This window comes from Dermacentor andersoni, chromosome 6 (assembly GCF_023375885.2).
Source record: "Dermacentor andersoni chromosome 6, qqDerAnde1_hic_scaffold, whole genome shotgun sequence".
NCBI classification, from domain to species: domain Eukaryota; kingdom Metazoa; phylum Arthropoda; class Arachnida; order Ixodida; family Ixodidae; genus Dermacentor; species Dermacentor andersoni.
The window spans coordinates 6,367,338-6,384,077 of NC_092819.1; the positions used below are offsets into that span (position 1 = coordinate 6,367,338).

The 16,740-nt window shown below is 44.9% G+C and overlaps 2 protein-coding genes across 3 annotated transcripts in view; one reads left to right on the forward strand and one right to left on the reverse strand.

Annotated features, from left to right (window-relative positions):
- LOC126521634 (suppressor of tumorigenicity 7 protein homolog) overlaps positions 1-6,437 on the reverse strand; it is a 45,772-nt gene extending 39,335 nt beyond the window's left edge. The window contains exons 1-3 of one of the 2 annotated variants that reach the window (XM_050170337.3): positions 6,032-6,437; positions 5,709-5,791; positions 3,987-4,320 (exon numbers count right to left, since the gene is read on the reverse strand). In XM_050170337.3, coding sequence (XP_050026294.1) covers positions 3,987-4,320; positions 5,709-5,791; positions 6,032-6,038 — 424 coding nt within the window. In that variant the 5' untranslated portion in view covers positions 6,039-6,437. Of the gene's footprint in view, positions 1-3,986; positions 4,321-5,708; positions 5,802-6,031 lie in introns of those variants that run through there. The other variant, XM_050170336.2, reaches the window with a different exon arrangement.
- A 72-nt stretch (positions 6,438-6,509) lies between these two features.
- The window catches only part of LOC126521632 (PX domain-containing protein kinase-like protein), an 85,203-nt gene continuing 74,972 nt past the window's right edge, over positions 6,510-16,740 (forward strand). The window contains exons 1-3 of the mRNA XM_050170333.3: positions 6,510-6,711; positions 12,009-12,197; positions 15,919-16,015. Coding sequence (XP_050026290.1) covers positions 6,598-6,711; positions 12,009-12,197; positions 15,919-16,015 — 400 coding nt within the window. The 5' untranslated portion in view covers positions 6,510-6,597. The remainder of the gene's footprint in view (positions 6,712-12,008; positions 12,198-15,918; positions 16,016-16,740) is intronic.

Here is a 16,740-nt window from a genome sequence, read left to right on the forward strand (position 1 = left end):
GCCAGACTGGCAGGAACACACCACACAGCACAGCCACAAGTGATGCGGTTCAGTACATACAGTGTGTTTGTAAGGTTTTAATGTCTGCTGCATTGGGATTCTCTGCCACAGAAAGCATAGGTATTCAATGTCTACTAAAACTGAGCTATGAAGAAGCCAAGTTTGAAATATCTCTTTCCTTTTCCAAAGTGGCATGGTACTCTAAGCGCAGGAATTATGAGTAAGGCTTGGCAGTTAAACCAACCCCCGGAAGGCGAGTGCTAGTTTCGGTTTCAAGGAACATGTGGGATCCAAGCGGTTGCCGGACATCCTAACTTGTTTTTTTTTTCTCTCTTTTTATGAATTTTAAATCAGGCGAAGTGTGGGAGGTGGTTGTCTTCGTGCGTCTGTCAAGCTTACCTCCGCTCACCCTTGCCACTCGCTGAGCGATATCACAAGTCGGATCGGGCTCGGTCATCTGCTTCGGTTGTCTTCCCAAGTATGAAGATGAGAAAGATAAGACAGAGAAGCTTGATCAGGTGTGCAACAAACAGAAGACGCAGGAAACCAGGTCAACCAAGCATTAGACGAAGATGGCTAAATCGGGGCATCACATGTGTTGCGCAGGAATTACAGTTCTGCGAAGTTTTTCAGGTTTCTTAATGACAGCTGGTAAGCACAAGTATTTCACTTTATTTTCTGAGCAGGTATTAATCTTGCACGAGTAAATCAGTTCTGTGCAAGCCTGAGTGGACTGACATAGAAGCAGTATCGCTCGACCCATTCGTCATGACGGCAGCCCATCTGCTGTCTGTGAAACACTTGTACTGAAGGGCTTGAGCATGTGTTTGTTGGGCTATACATTTTGTGCACTCATTACTTTGTTGACACATGCAGCCAAGGCTAAAGAAAGAAGGACAGCGGTGAAGGTTTATCAAATTTCAAGAGGATGCACGCACATAATTTCTTGTTGTGTTTTGTGGGGTAGATGTGGTTCTCCTCCGTACTCTTGGGACAAAGGAACGACAACACAGTAGTGCAAACAGTCACAAGGGCATTTATTGCACCTTTCATAGATCAATGCCTGCTAGCCGAGCTGCTATCCGCAAAACATGCCGATGGGCGCGCGACAAATCTAGAAGTCCGACTCACCGCGACCGGAAAACGAGCGAATATGTTCGCCCCATGCTGAATACCAACGCCTGGTCGTTTGCGTGTACGGTCACGCCAACGGTGGCACGTTCCAAGGCGGCCACGCGAGACGGTCTCGCCGAAGCATGGGTCGGCGCACGCGCGGCATCGCACGTCCGTCCCGCTCGCAGTCCCGAATCCAAGAGCAAGCGCCTTGTCTTCCGGCGCCCAAGTAGCCCCGCCTGTCGGCGGCGTTAGCAGCGCAACACTCGAGCCATCTCTCGCACCGCGCCCCAACCACATCGACCGCCGCGAGCATCACGCAGGCCACGCGGCGAAGCCGCACTACAGGAGGCGCGCTATGCGGGAAAAACATCAGGGGACGCGTGAGAGTCGCGCATCCCCACAGTTTTGATGCATCATTATTGAGATATCATACTGAAGAAAGTTGAAGTTCTCTATTTTATCTAAATTTTGGAGCTGAGACGGTACCATAAGCTCCGTTACCTTGCTTTAGGCTTAGCTTCAGTGTGTGCAAGTTTGTGAGCACCTGTATTATAGACAAGGCACAATGTTATTTGTTTACCTATACTGCACTTCACTATATAAGGCTGTATATCAGGCTATAGTTATGATCAAGTCCAGACTATTTAATGTCAATTAAGTACGAACTGGTAATCCCCCTTGCGATGAAGAGCGCTATTAAGTTTTTTTTAAAGCATTGTCATTTACTTGCGTTGCTGTTGTGTCAAAATAGTGTCCTAATACTTGCCGTGATTTTCTGTATATATGAATACGATGTAAAGGATGGCGACAGGCAGATTACACGAGCCTGTAAGCGCTATAGAAATTGCTCCCTCATTCGGCATGTAGTTCAAATAATGAGAACAATTATAGGCTACTTCCTGTTCATGCGGATGCATGTAGCCAGTTTAAAATTCTGTGGGTCGTTACTTCTCGTACAATGAAATACGTGTATTGTGCTCTGCCTTCTTTCTGTAATAAGCCACAAACTGTGTCGCCATCATAGCATACTGGATAGTCAAGTTCCGTGTGACCAGCCCCTGATGGTTAATTCTCGCATTGGCTTGGATCTTCTGGAATCTATGTGCGCTCATTATGTACAAATTTCAGTTGTGAATGAAAATTGCTTCTGCAGATTGACGCTTTCACACTGCGTGGAGGTCAGTCTTTTCCTGTACAGAATGAGTGAATAAATATAAAACATAAAACATCGGCCAACTTTAGCTGATCCACTTCACAACACGTGAACAAAATGAACGATTGATGGTACCAGGAAGTTATTTTCTTTATACTACCCCCCACTATATCTGTGGACTAGTTAAACTGTAGTCCTAAACTTAACCATAAGTTAGTAATTTCAAAGCGACTAGTTTCATGAAATGATGAAATTTAATATATTACCTGTGAACATTGGTAGCAGAAGCTTGATGTGGGCGAGTTGGTTTTGCATACTTGATGAAAAGAGCGCTACGAAGACGAGGACTAAAAGAACAACATGTACGATGGACAAGGCGCTAACTTCCAACTAAATGTTTTTTTGAAGAAACAGGACTTTAAATAGATGCAACCAAGAATGGCCCATCGCGACATCACGGCCTCCCTATCTCATTAGAAAAGCTATCTCTTTTTCGGTAAGCGTCACTGAAGGGCAACTAATACACGTGCCCTCGGCCTTTGCAATGTAAAAAGCTTCTAATATCTCCCGTTCTAGTCTATCTCTAGACCGTGCCAGGAACCTGGTGTCGCGAAGATACGGACGACAATTGTGAAGTTTAGAGTGTTCTGCCAGATGGCCCCCCGCATTGTTATTTACGGCCCAATTGTGTTCACGCGCCCTTTCATTAAAACACCGTCCGGTTTGACCGATATAAACCTGTTGGCAACTTAGGGGTATCTCATATACGACATTACTTTTGCAAGCAGTATACTGCGCTGCATGTTTCTTAGAGCATGGTTCGGGTTTTGCTTTTGTCATCATAGGGCATATCTTGGCCAGCTTACATGGTGCACTGAAGAGAAGATTGATACTGTGCCTTTGTGCCACCTTCTTGAGGTTGTGGGACACCCTGTGCCAATAAGGAATCACATGTAATCTCTTCCTATCAAATGGCTTTCTTGTGTTAGTGCCCTCTCTTGCCTGTTTGATCTTTTGAAGAAGCTTATCGCAAACGCTAGAGATCAAGACTGAAGGGAAACCGGCTAGATGTACCCTTGAAACTTGGTTATTGAGACTGATTTCTATTTTGTGGCTGCAAGATTTGTTTAGCGCTTCTTTAGTTGGAAGTTAGCGCCTTGTCCGTCGTACATGTTGTTCTTTTAGTCCTCGTCTTCGTAGCGCTCTTTTCATCAAGAACATTGGTAGTTAATGACGGTTTGCTATATAAATATTTTTCATTATAATTGCTTGAGGCTGATGTGTATAAGCGCTGTCCCAGTGCTTTAATATATGAATAGAAGCTTCCAAGGTTAACGCGGCAGAAAAAAAGCGCTTCGTAAACACGGCATACTTCAGCGGGTTCTGCTCTGCGATTTGGCCAATGTCGCCACGTGGCCAGCGGACCTACAAGAGAGCACGAACACAGCCCAGTTGCATGTGAAGTGGGAAAGGAGGGCTTTGCGGCAAGCCTCCTCCTCCCGGTGGCACACCCTCTCCCTCTACCTTCTGACCTCATCAGTGATGTCATGGAGGCCTTGTTTTGTTTGTGAATTATTTCCAGTTGGATATCCGGCAACCGCCAGTGGTGGAAGCGGCGCTGCCGCCTCGTATCGGTAAGGGGGGGGGGGGGGGGTTATAGGGAGTTTCCATCCCTTGGTTAAACTAGGAAAGGTGCACAATAGCAGCCATGTCCCACCTTCACAATCGGGGTGTCCTGCATCTGCTTCGCAAGCGAACAGCGTCTGATGGTCTTGTGCAGAGAGGTTCATATCGTAGAATGTTAGCGGCTCACGGCGGGTAGCAGTCAGGAAGCGCGAGTACTCGGCGCCTCGCAGCAGCGACAGCGGGTTGCGCCACACCTTGCACTCGCCAGCCGAGGAAGGCGTGGGCATTGAGGAGGGGCCCCTGTCGGGGGGCCGATCCCCCTCGGCCTCCTCTGCACCACCCCCCAGCCATGGAGAGAGGTGGTTCAGAGACACCTGCTCGATGAATGACGTCCCATACTTGCGGAAGTACCACCACTCGAAGATCTACAGGCACAGGAACAATTCAGCATACGTTGTAATACAAGTGAAAGACCCTTCCTTCCAATCTATCAGATGATCACAGCAACCATACGCTGAGCTTTGTGAAAATTTGCTGTAGTAAGAGCTCAACAATGACACTCCAAAGCCTTTATCACAATTAAAATGCAAGAAATATAGATATCTGCGTGTAATAACGGCCATTGAAGATAACAATGGAGGAAAGTGCTTGATTCCGGTTAAGGCAGAAAGCTGAACTAGTTAGTTTGAACAATATCACACGGTTACAGTGCTAGAAAAAGAACCTTACAAATGAATGTTAGAATATGTCAGACTAATGATTCTTGTTGTGGGTAAGCCATGCCATTTCATTTAATGGCTTCTCACTGGCCTAACCAATAGTACCACTGCTGAGTACTTTGTTTTGCAGACAAAATTTAATAAAATGAAGAGCTTGCTGCCGAGCACTCTGCCTCTCGTATATTGCTTGCGTGAATTGTTGCTGCCAACAAGTGACAATATAGGCAACAGTACAACGCAGGACAACTTCTGGCTTAACTTGAATAATAAGTTGTCAAAAGGGACAGAGAATGTGTGAAGTAGATGGTGACTTTTGCACAGGCAGCATTCTGAAATGTCGACTAATTCCCCAAGCACCTCACTCTATTCCTTGGCATCAAATATGTGCTGAGCAAAATCCAAGTTTTCTTGACAATCTGACTGATAACAGAAGCATATTACACTATGATGTAACATGAGCTCTTCAGGCAAAAGGTTCCACGTCCTAACGAGGACATGATCATTCAAACTGAACAAAGTAATTGAATGATTCTACATAGGTAACTGTGTCTTTTATCAATTTCTGTGTAGGTAGCATTAGGATATATTTTGCACACAGAATAAGGTAGCACTGTTGTTAATAAGTTTACTATTCCTGACAAGTCATGACAGATATTTGCCCCAGAGTATGGTAGCTGTGCAAAAATAACTAACACACAGAACAGTTTACAACACATCTAAATCTAAAAAATATATTTCTTTTTATAAAGAAAACCGCTTTTTCAACCCTTACTGTGTGCTGCACTGTTCAAAAGCATTTTGAATGCCTAATATTAAATAAATGGTGTCACTACAATTTACGTATTGTAGCGGACACACACACACACACTATAGTGCACTTTATGGCAGAGCAAGATTATTCGAAATTATTGAGAGTCACGACCTCATGTGTCAGAAACCGCAGCAGCAAATGATGGTCACGCTAATTTAGCTTTGGCCAACAAACACGAAAGCTGGCCCTCCATCATAAACGTCCAAAGAGCTTGTGCAAAGATTGGCATGCACGCAGTACAAGCGGCTGGAAGCGAGTCCGCACACGGAGCTGTCGCACTCACCAATATCAGGCCGGAGATCAGGGACGAGGTGCCCGTGAGAGCAACGTAGAACTTCGGCGTGAGCGTGTTCAGGAAGACGGAAGCTGAAAGCATTTAGCGAAATGTCACAGCAACCGGGAGAAAAATGATACGCACCTCCCTAAACGTCGGCACATGTGGCGCGTCACCAAACAGCTGTGAGCGAGATCGCAAGGATGCACGAGTACGCTAACTGAGCTAGTCGGGCGGTGTTTATAATGTATCATGTAATACAATTACGAGACCAACAAAGCGTCACAACACAGTTCACGTAGGCTACGCAAGTGTAATACTCCGTCACTCACCCATCATCTAGACAGCGGTTTCGTGGTGCTCCGAGAAGTCGGGCACCGTCCACGACTTGAGAAAACTTTTCGAGCGTTCAGTTGTAGGAGTTTTTTAGGCTGTGATAGTGCTCACAATGAAGAGTTATACCGTGAGCAGGTACTTCATCCCGCTGTACCACCGCAGAGAGATCGGCATGACCGCGAGACGAAGTCCAACCTTTAAGCGCGCATCTGAAACATCAGGGACGGTCCCAAAGGTACTTGGCTAGCTACGAAATTGGAAGGGTAGCCGCAGTGCAAAGGCGGTGTTCACATTGAATATATTGACAACGAAGCTGCGAACACAGAGTTGCACTCACTGCAATGCTGCAAAAATTAGCACACACAAAACACAAACGAAAAACAACGTCTGCTAGCCGTCTGAAGCCTGCGCTAGCTTCCAATGGATGAGCAACTTCGCCTGATGTTGCCTGAGGTTTGAGGTACCGAGGTGCCTGTGAAGCACCACAGGAAGTCAGCGCCACCGCATCTCTCTGCCACAGCAGCTGGCCACAGCCGCCGATGGTCGTCGCGCAGAAACATGAATGCCTCTAGCCATGGCGATGTTTGAAGAGAGGCGCAGCACGAAGATTTTACTTGATGACACGCTACCACTCTCGTGTGTAATTGAATCGTTTGAAAATGTGCAAGGCCATACTGTGAGTATGTTTCATCGCTCAGAGACTTTGCGCATGTGTGTTCGTGATGTCTCCGCTAATGTCGTCTTCCACACCTCCCCTGACACTCGCTTCACTCCGTGGAGGATACGCCTCCACCACCGTCAGATCGCCTTTTCTATTTGACGTGGGATATTTTACTCGTCGATAATTTGTTTGCTTGTTGCTCCTCCTGACATTCCCGTCTCATTGCGTAGTTTGCCGCGTGTGGTGTTTCTGCTAAGCTGTGCACACGACTCCGCTGCTGTTGACGATAAGGACGTTTGCAGCTCGTTGAATGTAGAGCCAATATCGGTATCGGTTCATGGAAGTTTCGCCACCCGCAATTCGCCTCAACTATCATGAGCATACGGTGCCAACTTCGTGCATCACAATAAACTTGCTGATTTTTTTTTCTTGTTTCCTTGTATTTCTACTCGTTGTTTCTGCTAGTGGGGACATGCATAACTGCCTTGAGAGCAGCGCGATTGCAACGTAGCATAGCAGCGAACGCAATTTTGTTGATGCACCGACCAACACTTGCACTTGCGTGCCTCACTGGCCGTGAATACTTCCTTTACGTTGCAAAACGAGGAGCTCATGTATGGCTATGTTAGTTATGAACTGTGTGTTTTTTCACAGAAATGTTGTACCGGTGTTCGATCGCGCCCGAATAAATGCAGATCGAGCGCTTCTACCCTACTTTTGAAGCACACTTGACGATCATGCTTCGTGGCTCGATCGTACTCAAAAAGTTATGCGCAGGTCGACCTCAGCCAGAACTATATAATGTATACATGCACTTGCAACAGGGATATTAAAAAATAAAACGTGTCAACCACACTAGCACAAATTGTTGGATAAACAATGCAGAGTAAACTAGCACAGCATAATTTCTTTTGAAGATCCCTAAGTGTATTCACACAATGACCCTAGTTCTTGTCCCAACATTTTAAATGAATGTCTTGCACTGCCCGCACCTCTGTTTTCATGCAAGTTTCTCTACAAAATTGCATTATTTTTGGTCAACATTATTTAATGGAACTTTTGATTGACGTTGTATGCTTGGTTTGTTTGAACAGTCATGCAGGTGTCACAAGTACACTTCTGATCGCAATCGGGGCTCATCCGGATTGAGCTTTATCCAGATCGAATGTTGCTACATGGTCATTTGCAATCGCAATCTTCTGGGATGCAAATCTGCACAATTGTGATTGATGGATGGATGAGCCTTTTAAATCGGGTGGCGACACACACCACCTAGCCGTGACTAATAATATATTTTGTACTTAGTGGAGGGTGAAATTTCACTCTTGCCCTTGATTTTATCCACCAATCAGATAACCACCATTTGGTAATTTCTACCTGCTTAAAGCCTATTTTTCCTCCACTGTCCCTAAGCCCCAATGCTTTGAAAAAATCCGGTCCATTGCTTTGAACTGTAGGGTGAGGCCAGAAAAGTATCAGGTGTTCAGCCATTTCCTCTTCCTCTCCACATGCTCCGCATAACGTGTTTATTCCTTGGCACTTGACTCGGTACGTCACAGGCTCACATCTGCACCCTCTAGCGCACTATTCTGAAAAAGCTAAAAACACAAAGTGAAGTCAGATCAATAAAAAGTGTTTAAAAATCTTTTTATAAGCCATAATAAGTTGCAAAATTGAAATATTGTCCATATTTAGCTATATCCTGCAAATCTGAATTTGTAGCCGAGGCATTATGCAGTTCTAAGAGTTGCCGATGATCAGCAGATGATAATAGGTGTTCTGTGATAATAACTCGATATGGATCATTGGACCATGCAGTATCAACCATTGTTCAGTGCGATCAAGAAATCTGATAACCCACCGTGGTTGCTTAGTGGCTATGGTGTTGGGCTGCTAAGCATGAGGTCGCGGGATCAAATCCCGGCCACAGCGGCCACATTTCGATGGGGGCGAAATGCAAAAACACCCGTGTACTTAAATTTAGGTGCACGTTAAAGAACCCCAGGTGGTCGAACGAACCCCAGGTGGTCGAAATTTTCGGAGCCCCCACTACGGCGTGCTTCATAATCAGAAAGTGGTTTTGGCACGTAAAACCCCATAATTTAATTTTAAGAAATCTGATTCAGATTGGCCTCGATCACGATCAGAAGCATACGTGTGACGCCAGTATTAGTTGCTGATGATGCTGGCGAGGTGCATGTGCAACTGTGGCAAGCAAAACTTTCAGGTGTTCTCTTTAAAAAATGAGGACCAAAGGATGTGATCATACTTTGTAGTTTGATCCACAGCAAAACAGCAGTGAATTCAAATCTTATTTGGAATTTGTTGAGATAAAACAGCAGGTCACTTTTTACTTCGGGGCAAAAGGTATGGCGCTAAGCAGATGAGGACGAAGTGAGACACAAACAACATAAGCGGGTGCCCACTTTCAAATGTTTATTCACCAGAAACCACGAAACATTATACATGAAACCTAGGTGCAAAGTAATCACAGCAAAAAACTAACAAGTAGGATAGGAGCTATCGATCGCTCATAAGCCAGTGATCATCAAAGTAACTGCATTGTAACTGAACTGAATGTAACTGAACTGCCAAGGCAGGCAAATAGGAACACGCATGCATTGCAGGCACAAACCAAGTAGCAAACCAAATGTGGCACCTGCATGTTCTAATCATGATGGCGATTACAGGCTATTGGTTATGAATGACATTTGCAACTTAATGCTAGTGACGGCTTGCTAATGCACTTATTGCCCGTTGTTTTTATTAAGAATGCCTCGATTATCTCCCTTTCAGTGCGGTTTCTTGCTCTCCTTGGAAAAGTTTAGTCCAGGAGTGGCGCGCAACCACACCGCTTGCAGTGGCCTGCCATGTGCCCGCCCATGTTGCTGTTAACTGCCAGCCGGTACTCTCTCACACGATTGTTGAAGCATTGTCCCGTTTGTCCAGGATAACTCAACTCAATTTCTGTTCCTTAAGCTTAGTTTCATGAAAGCCCACGTATGCTGGATGTATAACCCAAGGACTAAGAAAAGCCTTCTGCCATTTTTTGACAGTGCACATTCTAAACTGATCAAGATGGAAATAGCTAACACGTGCCTCAATTCGGCATTAATGAAGTCATGCGAGCACAACACATTCTTGTTACAGGTTTTAGTGATCAGATTAGCCGTTTGGAAGACGCCCGATTTCCTCTCTCCGCTATTACGGGTGTGTGCAAAAGCCTCCTGCAGAAAATAAAACACGGGAAGAAAGTGCAGGAGCCAAAAGAAAAAATGAATATTAACATGATAACATACATACATAAGCTGTCAGGCAATACAAAGAAGGTGGCAGCTAGATACAGTGTGCAAATTGTGTTTTCCGCTCCATGGAAACTGGCCAAGATTTGCCCTTTGATGGTGAATAAGATGCCAGCTACATGCTCCAAGAAGCATGCCACATGATACACAAATTGTGCTAGCGATGTATAATATTCCCCAAAGCTGTGGCAGGGCATACATTGGACAAACGGGACGATGCTTCAACAATCGTATGAGAGAGTATCGGCTGGCGGTTAACAACAACATGGGCGGGCACTTGGCAGGCCACTGCAAGTGATGTGGTTGCGCATCACTCCTGTACCAAACAATTTTTCCAAGAAAAGCAAGAAACCGCACTGAAAGGAAGATAATCGAGGCGTTCTTAATTAAAAAGATGGGCACTAAGTGTGCTAGCACGCTGTCACTAGCATTAAGTGACAAAGAAATGTCACTCATAACAGGTAGCCTGTAATCGCTGCCAAGATTAAAACGCGCAAGTGCCACATTTGGTTTGCTACTCGGTTTGCGCCTGTAATGCCCGTGTGTTCCTATATGCCAGCCTTGATAGTTCAGTTTAGGTCAGTGCAATTACACTGTTATGTATATCCACTCTTATGATCACTGGATTACGAGTGGTTGGTAGCTCCTATCACATTTGTTAGTTCTTTACTGCGATTACTTTGCAACTAGGTTACATGTATAAAGTTGCATGGTTTCTGATGAATAAACAGTTGGAAGTTGGCGCCCGTATATGTCGTTTGTGGCCCACTTTGACCTAGTTTGCTTAGCGCCATACCTTTTGTCCGGAAGTCGTGAACCACTAGCTCAGCAACAAGCTTTGTTAAATCACTTTTTACATCCAGCGTGTGGTGATGCAATTCTTTATTATTCAAAATCCATGTTAAGTCAAGCAAAACTAAATTTTGAATGGTCTGCTAAGCTTTCAATGCATTTCCAAATCGCTTAACCCAAACAAAGCTTCCACTTAAGAGGAAGCTGTTGCTCCGGGCCTCCTATCTAAATACATGGGAAAGGAGGAATTGTTTTTCTTGGCAATCACTGCACTAAATTTGATGAGGTTTGTTTCATTTAAAGAAAAAGTTAGAACCTAGTGACTGTTGGTTGCAAATGTTTGATTTAGGCTGTCAATCTTTTAATAAAAATTGTTATAAATCGTAAATTTTCAGGAACGAAACTATTAAGTTGTCAACTCTGTAACTTGGCAATGAAAAATTATATCACAATTCTGTAAATTACGCCTGATAGAACATCTAAAGCGGACAAAATTGATATGTTATACTTGGTCTTCAACTAGATGACTAATTTGTGAGGAGAGCTTTTGCAAAACTTCTTTCAGCATTGTAACAAATCCATGCAAGATATAAGTTGACATATAAGATTTGTCTGCTCTGGATGCTCTAATGTATACAGTTTACAGAACTGCGATATCTTCTCTAGGTGCATAGTTATGAATTTGTAAACTTCGTGCTTTTATTTTTTTTTAATACCTACCAATTTTTGAATATTTTATTTAAAAAATTAGGACCCTAAATTGGAATTTTGCTTCCAATAGTCACTAGAATATAACTTTCTCTTACAATATAACTTTCTCTCTCAAAAGCAACACATTTCATTAAAATTGGCCCAGTGGTTATCTCAGAAAAGTCTTTCTGCGTTTTACATGTATTTGAATAGGCGGCATCAGAGTTGGGCCTGAGCTAAAGCTTCCTCTTAACCTTCTGTATTCCCAATGTGATAAAAAGGCATTCATAATGCATGGGTGTCAGTTCACAGGTACCATTACAAACGAGCCCCACCAACCTATTTACATTTGGACCTTTGATATCCAATGTGCGTGTATGAGGACCCACTTTTTCTTTGCCATAACCTTGTGGTAGCTGACCCTTGTGCATTCGCATGTGTCCACACTGCAATTCAATAATTTAGTTTGGGCCACATCTCTCAGAATGCAAGCGAACCAAGGGCATGAACAGTGTGTCCTTGTCCCAGTGCTACAACCTGCGAGTGCAGCGGGGTTTTCACCAGGAGATGACGTGGATGGTGCAGAGGCGGTACAGTGACTTCAATGCCCTCCACAGCCAGCTCCAAACTTCTGGGCAGGAGTTGCCTCTGCCACCTAAGAAACTGTTCAATAACATGAGTCGAGAATTCATTGCCGAGAGACAGCAGAAGCTGCAGGTAGACTATTTAATTTTGTTTTTGCATGCAAAGATTTGTTATTTATGCATCATAAAGGCTGACATTGTTTTTTTTTTATTTATTTATAATACCCTCATGTCCAAATTAGCATCACAGATGGGAGTGGCAATGAGATAGAGACAAATAAAAGTAAATAAATAAAAAATACAGCAGTGCATAAAAGAGACAATAACTGCTTCTTATGCAATGTCAGCTAATGTTTCAAAAATAATGACAATGAGAAAAAGAAAAAAACAAACGATAAAGTAACAGAAGTGTAGTGAGTTAAAGGGAAGCTGAAGAGTCTGTCGAATTCAATAAGACGCTCATATACGGATGCGGGAACCTTAGAAACCATGCAGGTAAAATTTTGGGGGGGATTTTTCACTTGGGAGGAACGCAATTGTCGGTTAAAATTGCGCTGTAGCTCTGCCCCCCGTCGAGCGCCGCGCGCTGCTGCTGACGCTGGCGATGCGAGCGGAGACCGGAAACGGCGGCGTAGTGACGTCAACACTGGTGTTCCGCTCCTTCGCAGTCTCTGCGACCGTGTCTGACCGGGCTTATTTCTGTGTGCATGCCGTCCTAATCTGCTTCGCTCGACCCTACATTCCTTTGTTTGTGTGTATATAGGAGTGGTAGTTGACGTGCGCAGCATCAATTGAACCTGTAGGCCAATCATGCCGGCATTAATTCTGTGCAGCCTACGCTTGCACAAACACCAGTGGCGGCGACGATGTTCCATTAGTTCCTGCAAGACAAGAAGCTTTCAGCTAAGTGGGAGGCTGCTGTGAAGCGAAACAACTTCAAGCGCTCGAAAACAACAGTGTTGTGCTCCGACCACTTCCGTGACGATTACTGCCGGAGTTTATCAATAATGCGTGCTTTGGGTTCTCCTTCGTGTTAGCACGCTGAACGGAAGGTGCATGTTTATCTCCCACCCTTGACGCAGGTTCCATCGCCAAGCGCCACGAATTTTCTATTCGCACGTGTGTTGTGAAACAGCCTGCATGCAGCTACCACAACGCAGTGCAAGCGTAAAGTTTGCATGTGTTGGAAAGCCTGCTCACGCCAGGACGCTGTGCTCCCCCTTCTCTCGCACACATAGAGAAACCGACCATCTCACGTAGCCGGCAGAATTCGCCGGTTACGAGTAGCATGCGGATGGTGCGCTGATGAAGGTTCTATACTACACGTGCTACAACAGCCGGTAAACTTTTTTCGCGTTTAAACGTCTGTGTAGATTGCCGACAGCTTTGGGGCAGCGCACAAATGCCGAAGATCGCATCACCGCTTACGTTCTACGAGGAGGCATGCAGGAACATAGCACTACAGTTGTTAGCCCGGAAACGTACTCACTGGAATGCTGAATGCAGCTTAGCAAAAAACATACTCGCCAAAGAATGTTTCCAACACAAGAAGATGCTAACACTTTGCCTTCGTTCGCGTGGAAAGTAGTGCTTGCAGCAGCATCTTTTGCTTTGTGGAGAGGCCGGCTCTTCGGAATTGGCTCGTACATGTAGGGAGTAAAGTATAAACCCCTTACAAGTGATCTTGCACGCGACAGCGCGACAAGCGAGGCGATGGCTGTCGCGTTCACTCGTCGCCTGCAAGCCGAACTCCACGTGAGCGACGGCCTTGAGCGACGACTTCCCGGAATGAAGGCAGCAATATACGCGCCGAAACTAGCGTGACGCATGCTTTATCAATTTATGTTGATGTATTTTACTGAAAAAAGAGCATCAAATATTTCTGAAGGTCTTGCACTAGGTTCTTATTCTTGCACGCGTAAAATTCAATAGTTTGCTCGTTCCGTTCGACAAACAGTAGTACTTGAGTTATGTACATCCAGTTCCGGCTTCGCACTATTGGCTAGTCGCTCATAGCACTTCCGGGCGACGAGCGACGAGTTCTAGATTTCTACAAACGAGCGATCGAGCGACAACACCGAGCGATCTGTTCAAGTGACGGCCCGTTTTGTCGCTCGAAGCCGCCACCCGTCACCGTCGCATGCAAAATCGCTCTCATGGAGTTTATACTTAACGCCGAACTCCTCAGAGAAATACAAGCTCTCGAAATTTTCCATGACCGTCTCAGCAAAACAGCACCAAACTACCTTGCACCGTGCTTCGTGTGTAGCGGCAGCAGTTGGTCCGGACGAACACCATTGTTGACGCCACAAGGCGCCCGACCAATCACAGGCGGAAGCGAGGCGCGCGAGCTGAGCGTGTCTGCCGCTGCACTTTTCGTCGAAATAAAATATGTTTGCGCTTTCTTTCGCTCAATTTCGATGCAATATTCGAATTCAGAGGGTTGAAAACCGCGACGTACTGCTCTTCACTCATTTTTTCTGGAAAAGCTTTCAGCTTCCCTTTAAAGAATAGTAGCTGCTACTTACACAATACTAGCTCTGAAAGCATGTATATCAATAAAGGGCCCCTCACCAGGTCTGGCCATTTCGAGCTGACAAGCGCAGAGTATACAATACGCGATAATGATCTTGTCTGCTAAGTATTACGTTGCTTTGTGTCGCGGAAAGATCTGAAAATTTCAAACCGAATGTCATTTTCTCTTGTCCTCGCGGCCACTGCGCTCTAAGCCGGAGGATGTCGTACACGTGCTAGTGTGCCTACATACACGTGTTTGTGCTGTGACGTCGCTCATATGTGACCTCGAGAATTATTCAAGGCAACATATGCTACTTGTGTAATATGTTGCTTGAATATATGAACTAAAGCTTAGAGAAATAATAAAACACACAAACCGAATGTCTGCACGTTTTTGTTTTACTTCGCACCGCAGCAAGAGAGATGTACTTCCTATTCGTCTGCTTGGTCCCACGTCGTGCTGTCGCGCACAGACACCAAAACTATGTTAATTTTCTACCGTGTTCCAACGCGGGGTCATGCTCTGTGATCCGCTTGTGTCTGCCTCAGTATTCGTGTAGCACTGACTTATACCGCTAGTCAGGTGTCCATGTGTACAGCGCACAAAATCGTGCACTGCGCGAAACAAGGCAATCACAACAGCTCGCACGTGACACTGTCAGCGGAAGTGTGCTGCGCTGCAAAAAAGCGAGGAAAAAAAATGGCCGGGCCCCGTGACGTATGCGTCATGCAATCCTCGAGGTCCAGTATGGGAGAACACCGGAAAGGAATTTTGCTTGCGGACGCTAGATAGGGCAAGTGGAGAGAGTCTCTTGCTTGGCAGTGGAGCTCACCTCCTGAAATCATGGGTTCGCAGCAATGAAATATTTATATCTCGGCTATTAATGAGCCGGTATGAAACATTTTTGCAGCAGAATGCTCCCTAAAGGACACATAACAACTTACAGCATATAACCAAAATTTGTTATGTGGCCTGTTGAGGGGCCTTTTAATGTTAACAGTACGTACAGGAAAAGGTTTCCGTTTTTTAGATGTACGGTTTTCTGTTGCATGCAGTGGTGGAGGAATGAGTTCATGGTCAATATAATAAAGGAATGATACCTTCTGATGTCATAATGAAAGCATCATTACTAACTTCATTATTGTACAGTTGAAATCGATCATATTTGTTTGTCACATTAGCATAAACTGAATTTTTAAACCATTAGCACAAATATGGTTACAAGTCCGGAGGCAGTAGTACTTTAAGCTTTACCAGGCTTGTCACCGTATCATGTCCATATTGCTTGTCATGTGCAAAGTTGCATTTGTAATGCTTTACTTCAAAAACTGTTTAGGAATATTTGGACCAGGTGCTTTCAGAGCCCTTAATATCGCAATGCCTGGCTGTCAAGCGCTTCCTGGACCCAAATAATTACAACCAAAACTTCTGTGGTGCGTATGTGTCCCATGCCTTTGTCATTAATTTTGTATTGTAAATAGACCCAGAACTATGTCAATATTGTGGGCATTTATTGTGCACTTGTTCATCATGTGTGTGCTCCTCTTCTTCATTGTGCGTGTAGTCGGATCATCATAGTGGACTGTGCCGAGGGTTTTTCGCCGCGTCTCTCAGGCTCAATAAAGATTGGCTCATACTGTGACGTCACAAATAGTGGAGGTGAGGGCTTGTGACGTCACAGTAAGAGCCAATCTTTATTGAGCCTGAGAGACACGGTGAAAAACCCTCGGCACGGTCCACTATGATGATCCGACTACACGCATGATGAAGAAATGCACAATAAATGCCCACAATATATATTTAAGAAGTATCCTTGGTTTGGCCACACTTTCTACATTAGTTCAACGGTATCAACATGGTTCATAAGCGCACTCTTGGACCACACACTTCACTTTGACACATCATGCAGGAGCCAGTTGTGCATGCATGTTTACTGTTCTGCCCTCGTTGCACTCTTGGATGCGCAGCCAGCACGGGCAGTGTGCAGGCTGCTTGCAGCAGATGGTCCTAGGCTGCTCTTGTTCGTTAGTGGTGAGCGGACTGTGTCTGAATTTTTGTTGTTGTAGTCAGTTTAGCTGTCATAAGAGTTATAAGTCAAGCATGAGCAGTCGTTGGAACACGTTGGTAAGTGCTTACGTTGTGTTTAATTTCTTTCATT